Genomic DNA, 9,941 nt, shown 5'->3' on the forward strand with positions numbered 1-9,941 from the left:
CTGATAGATACATGACGTCCTGCATCTTCAGGGGCGAGAGCTAGAGTGCATGTTTAATTGCGTCGACGCAGAGTCATGGGATGAGACTTGCGTTTTGGTGATTGGTGTGTGTCTGTGATAGGTGGGTTGTGGATGGGAGGTGAGATTGGGTCGAGGTTCAGTTTGACCTTTCTCAACTTCTCTCCATGTATGGTGAAGGTGGTGTGATCGGAAGGATCTGTTAGTAGGAAAACATTGTTAGGGAGTGAACTTGTGACTGTGAAGGGGCCTAGGAATTTGGGTTTGAGTTTGTTTGTTCTACTTGAGTCTTTTACCATGACTGTGTCGCCAGGTGCTATGTCATGTGTATTTGACGGTTTGTGTTTTTTTGTCTTTGTCTTCTCCTGGGCTTCTTTCTGGTTTGCTCTAACTTTTTTGTAATTGGTTTGCATACCTCTTTTGATGCTGTGTGCGTGGTTATCTTGGTTGTATATGGGTGGGGGTGGTTGGTTGAATATTTGGTAGGGTAGGCGCATTGGTTTGCCGAAAATGATCTCATGTGGGGACATCTTTGTTGCGGAATTGACTGTGCTATTTATACTGGCTTGTACCTGTGGTAAACCAATCTTCCCAACTGTCCATGAGGTCATTGACCAATGGTCTGAGAATCTCTAGGGACCTTGCGATTTGTTCGCTCAGTCAGACCGTTTCCCTGGGGGTGGTATGCAGTGGCAAATGTTTGGTCAATGTTGTAGAGGTGTGCTATTTCGCGCATCACCTCATTTTTGAATTCTGAGCCATTGTCAGATAACATTGTGTGTGGTATGTTGTATCTACAAAAGATATTGTTGACTAGGTTTTTGGCTACAGTCTCTGCTGTTTTGTCTTGGAGTGGTATTAAGATTGTGTATTTAGAGAAATAATCAACTGCTGTGAGTACATAATTGGAACCTTGATGGCTCGTTGGCATTTTCAGTAGGTCAATGCCAAGTGTTTCCCATGGCTCAGCAGGGAGTGGGATATCTTTTATGTTGATTTCCCTCAGGTTAGGGCCTCTGAATTGGTTGCAAGTTATACAAGAATCTATGTGTGTGGTTATGTCTCTTTTCATGTTGGACCAGTAGTAAGTGTGTCTAGCAGTGTTTAGTGTCTTATCTCTGCCCGAGTGGCCTCCCATTGCACTGTCGTGCAATATGTGTAGGAGCTTGGGGACTAGGGCTATGGGGATAACAGTAACCTCTCTTGTATTAATGGTTCTCCTTATGACTCCGTCGACCAGATTGAGTTCCTCAATAGGGACAGGTGGTCGGGAGTGTAAGGGGGTTTGTGAAATGAGATGCTGTTTTATTGGGGACCATATTGGGTCTCTGTCCGTTTCATATATGAGTTGTTGCATAGGTATGCATATGGTTTGGGTTATAGGTGTGATGTGGTTTTGTCTGCTTAGGCAATCTGCCACTACGTTAGCTTTCCCAGCTAAGTATACGATCATGGGATCGTAATCAAGGAGAGTTGTTTTCCATCTAGCAACTCTCCCATGTAAGTCTTTGGAGTTAAAAAGATAGACTAGGGGTTGGTGGTCTGTTAGTATGTTAATCTAGTAGCATAAAATAAGGAATTTAAAGTGTTTTAGTGCCCATATGATTGAAAGTCCTTCTTTGTGTGTAGTTGAGTAGTTACTTTCAGTTTTATTTAGGACTCTACTTGCGTAGGCTATGGCGTGTTCTTTGCCATTGTCATCTTTCTGTTGTAGGACTGCGCCTATTCCTTTAGAGGAGGCGTCTGTGTAAAGAAAGAATTCTTTCTTCATGTCAGGGAAAACTAGTACAGGGGCTGTGGTGAGTGTGTGTTTGAGAGTGTCGAAACTTTGCTGTTCTGTTTCTGACCATTGAAATGGCTCGCCTTTCCTTGTGAATTTGGTCAGAGGGGAAGCAATATCAGCAAAGTTTCTGATAAAGTGTCTGTAGTAGGAGGCTAACCCTATGAAACTTCTTGTTTCATTTGCGTTTCTGGGGGTTGGGAAATTATTTATTGTATCTATTCTATCTGTGGTTGTGTGAGTCCCTTTTGCATCCACTTTATGGCCTAGGAAGATGAGTTCCTTCATGAGGAATCTACATTTCTCTAATTGAATCTTTAATCCCGTATTTTTGAGACGTTTGATGACAATCTCTAAAGTGTTAAGGTGGTCTCTTTCTGTGGGACTATATATAATGAGGTCGTCTAAATAGACGAATAATGAGATTCCTATCATGTCACTGAAAATGCGGGTCATCAACCTTTGTTGGGTTGAGGGGGCATTCTTCAGGCCAAAGGGTATACGCTGAAAGTTGAAATGCCCTTTGTCAGTGGAGAATGCAGTTACGGGTTTTGATTCCTCTGTTAGTTCGACCTGCCAGAAGGCTGACTTGAGGTCTATTGTGGAAAAAACAGAGTTCCCGTTGCCAATGCATTATAGTACATCTTGCATGGCATGGTGTGGGTCAGATTGAGTTAGGTTATTGACTTTCCTGAAGTCAACAACAGGGCGTAAGGTTCCGTCTTTCTTAGGGACCAAAAAGAGGGGACTGTTCCATGGGGAGTCTGAATGGGAAATTACGCCTTGGTGTATCATCTCTTGTACACTGTCATTGACTTGGGATTTCCTACTGTGAGGTATGCGGTAAGCGGGGGTGTATGAAGGGGGGGTGTTTGGGGGAATTTGGATGTGATGTTTGATTATATCACATTTGCCTAGTGGTTCACCTTCTAAGGCGACAGCTGATCTATTCCTCTGTAGGAGAGCTAATAGCTCGTTATGAATTTCTCCGTCAGCTGATGTCGTGATTTGGTCTGGGGGAATAGGGGGAAGGGGTTGTGTTGGTCTTACTTGGTTGATGTGTTGCGGCAGTGGTTCCTGGATAGGGGAATTATGGAGATGGACTGCGCAAATGTTTGTATTCTTCCTGATTTTACGGTGTTGGTCTGACATGTTTGTTAACATAGCTAGTGTATGTTTATTTTCTGATATTGTGTCCCAGGAGGACTCAATGGCTATGTTGTTAAGCCTGGACGTGTCTGAGTCGATTATGACGTCCTGATGGGCGATTGCACCGAGTATGTATAGTGGGACTGTTATTGAATGTCTAGGGGGTATGATGACTGTGTTAGACATCAGTGCCTTTGAGGTGACATAAGGGGGTGGTCGGAAGGAATAGCTGTTAGTGGGATTGGGAGTATTGAAGGAAGGTAGACATGAGAGATGTTGTGTGTCTGAGTCGGGTGTCTCAGGAACTGTTGACTCATTATTTACATCTCGGAAGGAGATTTTGTTAGTCTCAAAGTCTATCTTAGTTTTCCAAATCCTCAATGACTGTAATTCTATTATACCTTGTTGATCAAGACTCCATTCATCAGCTATGTGGAAAGGTGTGAAACCTACTTTGGAATCGTTCACTTCTATGCTCAGATCAACCATGTCGTGAAGTGAAATGGTGCTCCCTTCTATTAGGAGTCCTTCCATATTGGAAAATTGAATTTGGGGTGGTTCATTTATTGCTTCGTTGAGAGCTCTTGGGATGATGTTCAGGTTTGTTCCTGTATCAACCATCAAGTCAACATTAAGTTGATCTAGACTCACTTCTAGGGTGAGGTATTTGTGTTGTGTATGAGATATTCCTATGGTGGTTTGGTGCGTGAGGCTGGTATACGTTCCCCCAAACGGTGGTGTTGGGTTGAGTGTGAGTTGTGGGAGGGAGCTGTTTGTCGAGGGGTGTGTCGAGGGGTGGTGAATGGTTGGTTAGTTCTCTGATGAGGTTGTTGTTGTGTTTTCTGTAGGTAACACTCTTTGTTGGAGTGAGTTGATGTTTTGTGTAGGTTGCAGTATTTGATTGGATGTGTTGGTGTAGGTAGGAGTGGGTGTTTAAAGGGGGGTGGAACTTGTTTGTTTTGATTCTGAACTTGACACTGAGCATTCGTATGTGAGGTAGTAGCATGCACTGAGCAAGGGATGGGGTGGTGTTGTACCTGTGGGTGTTGTTTTTGCTGTGTCCAACACTGGGCATCTGTGTGGGAAATGGTTCCATGAACTGAGCAAGGAATAGGGTGGTGTTGTACCTGCGTGTGTTGTTTTTGCTGTGTCCAACACTGGGCATCGGTGTGGGAAATGGTTCCATGAACTGAGCAAGGAATAGGGTGGTGTTGTACCTGCGTGTGTTGTTTTTGCTGTATGCAGTCTTTTGTGTTGTGACTGTTTGATGAATGGTAGGAGCACCACTTAGAAGGTTGTCCTTGATTGGTGGGAGGGGGTTGCTGTGAGTGAAGGCTATTTAGTCTGGGGAGATGGTTGGGGGTATCTAAAGATACATTGCAAGCATTCATGATATCTAAGATATAGGTATAAGCTAAAGGATTTCTAGTGTCTAGTTCCCTTTTGGAGGCTTCCTTTAAACACTTTGGAGGGAGTTGGGAGAGATAGGAAGCTATTTCAAGGAATGTTAGTAAGTGTTTTGTTGGCATTACATTTTGACCAAATTGGTCAGTGTGAGTCCAAGGAGAGTTATTCTCTAGGTCTTCTCTGACCTCTTTAATTCCGTTTGCAACGAAATCCATAATGTTAGTAATGGAATGTGGTTGGACTCTAGTGTTATTGAGGAAAGTGATGAGGAAGGAAATGTTGTTTGGTTGTTTGTTATGAAAGACCTTAAGAAGGTGGCGTTTATATTCCTGATATGTGATTCCACATGCAACTAAGCTGTCTAGCATCCTTGCCTTTGAACGGCAAATGTCAGATGGGTTTATTTTCTGACGGCACAAATTTATTTTATCTGTCTCAGAGTATTGGGGGTTCTTTGAAAAGAACAGGTCACATGCTGTCAAGAAGTCTGTAATGGATAGTCCACTATCTTGGGAAAAGGTTGGGATTTCTGTGAGGGGGGTTATGGTTTGATAGTTGTTAATTATTGTTGGTTGAGGTTGTGGGTAAGGATAATATTGTGGGTTTGGAGGAAGGTTAGGTGGTGGTTGGTGGTATGGTGTGGAGTGGGTTTGACCAGATGGGGTATGGGGGGAAGGAAAGGGGAAGTTTTGGTACTGCTGCTGAATGGGAGGGGGGTTATTATGTGTTGGGATATGGGGGTTGGATGGATTATGGTTTATAGGAGGTTTTGTTTGCATATTTGGTTGGATGGGAGGAATGGGTGGTTGTGGTTTGTGAGGGGTTAACGGGTTCTACTTGAGGAGGCTGGTTGAAAGGCATGATATTTGGAGGAGCAACATGAGGAGTTTGTTGGGTGGGTTGTTGTGGTTGAGAGGGGTTGGAGGTGTTTACTTGAGGAGGCTGGTTGAAAAAAGGTAAGACATCGTTCTCATAAAGAGGGTCTATTGGATTATCTGCATTAGGATTAGTTTTGTCAGGATTATTTAACTGGTCATTGGTTAACTGTTTAGAGGTATTGTCATCCTGTGGATATAGGTAAAAATGGTCTGGTTTGTCATTGTCAATTAAGTCTTCTGTGTGTATTTCCTCTTTGTCACTGGATATGTCATGTTGTTGTTTTTCTTCTCTAGACTTTGAGAAGACGCTATGTAAACTTTGTTTAATTTTGGATCTGGTGGCAAAGGCCATGTTGTTAAGTCATGTATTAGTTAACAGTTAGGTTTGATTTGTAATCTAAGAAAAAAAACTGTTAAAATGTGAATGATAGGTATATAGTAACTAAGGGTAATATGTTATGCTTAGATATGGGAGGGGGGGATATAGTATGTCAACGGCTATACAGTATAATGGGATTACATATGTAAAATCATAAAAATATGTATATACATATAATAATAATAAAATGTGGAAATAATATTATATAGTAAGGAGTTAATTATTGTGATATTATACTTATAATAGAATTAATTATGGTTGTTCATAAAAAAAATTACAGCAGTAAAATAGGTTACATTGATAAAAATGTATAAGTTCTATGTAAATATAAATGGGTAATACGTAGTGAAAGCAATTAAGGGTTATTGCATATATATATATATTTATTTAAAGATAGGCAAAATATGTTTAATGTTGAATTTTAAACATGTAAGAGCTATTTGTTTAAACAAGAATTACTTAACTGGAAGAATGCATATGAATGTGATATTATGTAATAGTCAAATCTAGTAAAAGTTATTGCATATATAAATATATGTTGTTTTAAAAAAATTAGGCAAATTATAATTAGTGTTGAGACATATAATTATGAGAGCTACTGGTTATATTATGAGAAAGGTATAATAACCAAAAGAAAAAGGTGTACATAAAGTTTCTATATGGATAGAAAACAAATATTTATAATTTTATAATTTATTAGTGTAATGTGGAATTAATATATATTTTATATATATATAGATGGTTTAGAGTAAGGTTTACGTGCGTTGGGCACGTGGGTATCTGTAGGTATAATGGTTACCTTGATACCTTGAGCTGAATCGAGTGGTATGTCAATGTCCGGCTGGGGGGTGGTGTTGCTGACGTTTCGATTGTAGTAGTCGAAAGCAACGTTTGGTGAAACCGGTTGACGTGGAAGGTGGGTATGCTGTCTTGGGGGATGAGGTGGCTGTTACGCGGGTCTGTGCGCAGCCGGTGTGAATCCTCTGGGGCGGATGAATTATGCTCGCATGTTATGGAAAGGGAGACAAGGCGAGTATCAGGGATGGTTTGAATGGGTAATGTATGGTTATTATTACGGAATATATTGGTATTAATTGTAAGGATTTATGTTACCTTTATAATGTTGATTTTAGTAGTGGGAGATCGGCCTGTGACGATTGCCCGTGATGAATAGTGTGAACCAAGTTCTTGTTCTTGAGAGCGTTTTGTTCAGTGCGGTTATTTGTTCGTACTTGTATGTAGTTGGAGAAAAATGGACGGGTTTGAAGTTCACCGTAGAAGGTACACCGTAGTCTCTTCGGAGTAGATGGGTTGCGGGGTTTGCTGCCACCAGTGATGTAACGGGACGGGTGTAACGGTATGGTTACATCGTTTCCATCCAACGTCACTTGTAGACACAAAATGTAACGGGGTCGTCACATCATCACAATAAGGGGTCCACTGCACAAACGCCTCTAAGTTTTTGTTTCTTTATTGTCGTATCCAGTATAAACTTAGTTCACACACTATTACACAGTCTTATCACTAAGGCACGTCACTAAGAACCGACCCTCGAAGGGGTCCGCGAGCTGGTTTTGGTGCCCGGAAATGATGAGTTAGCACTTATGAGGTGTCATGTTCGCATAAGCTTTAGAGTTTTATGCGAGCAAGATCACGGTCATCTCCTAAGGTTAGTATCCTGGGATTACAGGGTGTGATTTACTTAATAACTAAATATGTATATATATGTCCAGGGGGGATCGTCAATATACTTAATTTGTGTTTTGTGTTTGTTTGGTTACTCGGATGTTCATGTGCGTTCGTATGTCTGTTTGGTGGTCGAGTTGTTGTTGCAAAGCCAATGGTGCTGACTCGACTACCCTTAGTCAGCTAGAAGGGCCGGACGTTGAGTGAGTGAGTGAGGGAGTGAGTGAGCGGTGTGAGCGAGTGATATTACTCATCATGTATATGGTGGCGTATACATATGTATGTATGTATGGTTGTATGTATGTATGTATGTATATATACATGTATGTATGTACGTATGTATGTATGAATGTATGTATATATGTATGTATGTATGTATGTATGTATATATGTATGTATGTATGTATGTATGTATGTATGTATGTATGTATGTATGTATGTATGTATGTATGTATGTATGTGTGTATGTATGTATGTATGTATGTATGTATGTATGTATGTATGTATGTATGTATGTATGTATGTATGTATGTATGTATGTATCTGCGTATGTATGTATGTATGCATCTATGTATATATGTATGTATGTATGTATGTATCTGCGTATGTATGTATGTATGTATGTATGTATGTATGTATGTATGTATGTATGCATGTATGTATGTATATATGTATGTATGTATGTATGTATATATGTATGTATGTATGCTAAGGGGAGAGGGTGGGGGAATATCAGATCATTTTTTGGTGGAAGGTAAGTTGAGAGTGGAGGATAGATGGAGAAAGAGGAAAGGGACAAAAGGTAGGGAGGTGCTTAGAGTCAACTCTTTAAATGAAAATGAAAAGGAGAAGGAGTACAAGAAGAAGCTGAAGGAGGAGTAGGAGGGAGTGAAGGATAGAGTAGAGCTAGGTGTGGAGGAGGAATGGGGATGGTTCAAGGAGGGAGTCACAAAGTGTGCAAGAATGGTCTGTGGAACAAGAAGGACAGGAGGAAATTGAAGGAAGGGTAGTGAATGGTGAGATGAGGAAACAGAGAAGGTTGTAGAAGAGAAGAAGCGAGCTTTCTCAGATTGGTTACAAAATAGGACGAGGGAGTCATATGAGAGGTACAAAGAAAAGAAAAGAAAAGAGAAGTAAAGCACAAGGTAAAGGAGGCAAAGAGGAGAGCAGATGTGAAGTGGGGTAAGAGTATGACAGAAATTTTTTAAAGTAATAAAAAGATGTTTTTGGAAAGAAATTAAGAGAGGAAGAGGAGGTGAATCAAGTAGAGAAGAAAAGGTAAAAGGTGCAGATGGAGAGATGATAATGGAAGAGAAGAAAGTAAGGGGAAGAGGGGTAGAGTATTTTAGGGAGTTGCTAACTGTGAAGAAGGATAGGGAGGGAAAGATAGTTGCAGTGGAAAATGCTAAAAAAAATTAGAGTGATGAGTGAGGAAAATGGAGGAGAAATAAGGAAGGATGAAGTGAAGGCAGTTGTTAAGATGATGAAAGCAGGTAAGGCACCTGGTCTGGATGGATGCCATGCAGAATGTCTAAAACAAGGAGGTACAGTGGTGGACTGGCTAGTGAAGTTATTTAATGTTTGCTGGAGAGAGGGTAGAGTGGCGGAGGACTGGAGGAGTGCCTGTATAGTTCCACTTTATAAGGGAAAAGGGGACAAGTGTGAATGTAGTAGTTTCAGAGGGATTAGGTTAAGTGTAGTTGGGAAGGCTTATGGGAGGATCTTGATTGAGAGGATTAAGAGAGGAACAGTGTGGATTTAGGACAGGAAGAGGTTGTGTAGATCAGATCTTTGTGGCAAGACAAATATGTGAGAAAGCTATAGGAAAGGGGAAGGATGTTTTTTGGACTTTTATGGATCTGGAAAAGGCTTATGATAGGGTAGACAGAAAGGCCCTGTGGGAGGTTATGTAGATATATGGGATAGGAGGAAAGCTTCTAAGAGCTGTCAAGAGTTTTTATGAGAGTAGTAGCACTTGTGTCAGGATTATAAATGGAGAGAGTGAGTGGTTTGAGGTAAAGGTGGGACTTCGTCAAGGATGCGTTATGTCACCCTGGCTGCTCAACTTATACATGGATGGGGTAGTGCGAGAGGTAAATGCAAGGGTAGTGGGTCAGGGATTGGAGATGGTTAAAGAAAATGGAGAAAAGTGGGAGGTGAGCCAGCTATTGTTTGCTGACGACATTGCGCTTGTGGCAGGATCGGAGGAGGGATTGAGGAAGTTGGTGACAGAGTTTGGGAGAGTATGTGATAGAAGAAAGCTAAAGATAAATGTGGGTAAAAGTAATGTGATGAGATGTACAAGGGGTGAAAGTGGCAGTAGACTGGAAGTGAGCATTAAGGGAGAGCGACTGGAGGAAGTGGATAGTTTTAGATACTTGGGTGCAAATGTGGCAGGAAAAGGTGGAGTGAAGGTGGAGGTAGAATGTAGATTGAGAGAAACGAGTAAATGCCTTGGTGGATTGAAGAGTGTAATGAGGAATAGACATTTGGGAATGGATGCTAAGAGGAGACTGTATGAAGGAGTGATTGTGCCAACAGCACTGTATGGGGCAGAAACATGGAACATAAGAGAAGAAGAGAGAAGGAGTTTAAATGTGTTTGAGATGAGGTGTTTGAGAAGTATGATGGGAGTTACTAGGCT

General features: G+C 41.1%; 1 protein-coding gene across 1 annotated transcript in view; it reads left to right on the forward strand.

Moving 5' to 3' along the window:
* Nucleotides 1-315: 315 nt before the first annotated feature.
* Nucleotides 316-9,941, forward strand: part of LOC143041778 (uncharacterized) — a 19,831-nt gene continuing 10,205 nt past the window's right edge. Inside the window, exon 1 of the mRNA XM_076213828.1 lies at nucleotides 316-355. Coding sequence (XP_076069943.1) covers nucleotides 316-355 — 40 coding nt within the window. The remainder of the gene's footprint in view (nucleotides 356-9,941) is intronic.

Source organism: Oratosquilla oratoria, chromosome 32 (assembly GCF_046742065.1).
Source record: "Oratosquilla oratoria isolate Oo_2021 chromosome 32, ASM4674206v1, whole genome shotgun sequence".
Taxonomy (NCBI): Eukaryota; Metazoa; Arthropoda; class Malacostraca; order Stomatopoda; family Squillidae; genus Oratosquilla; species Oratosquilla oratoria.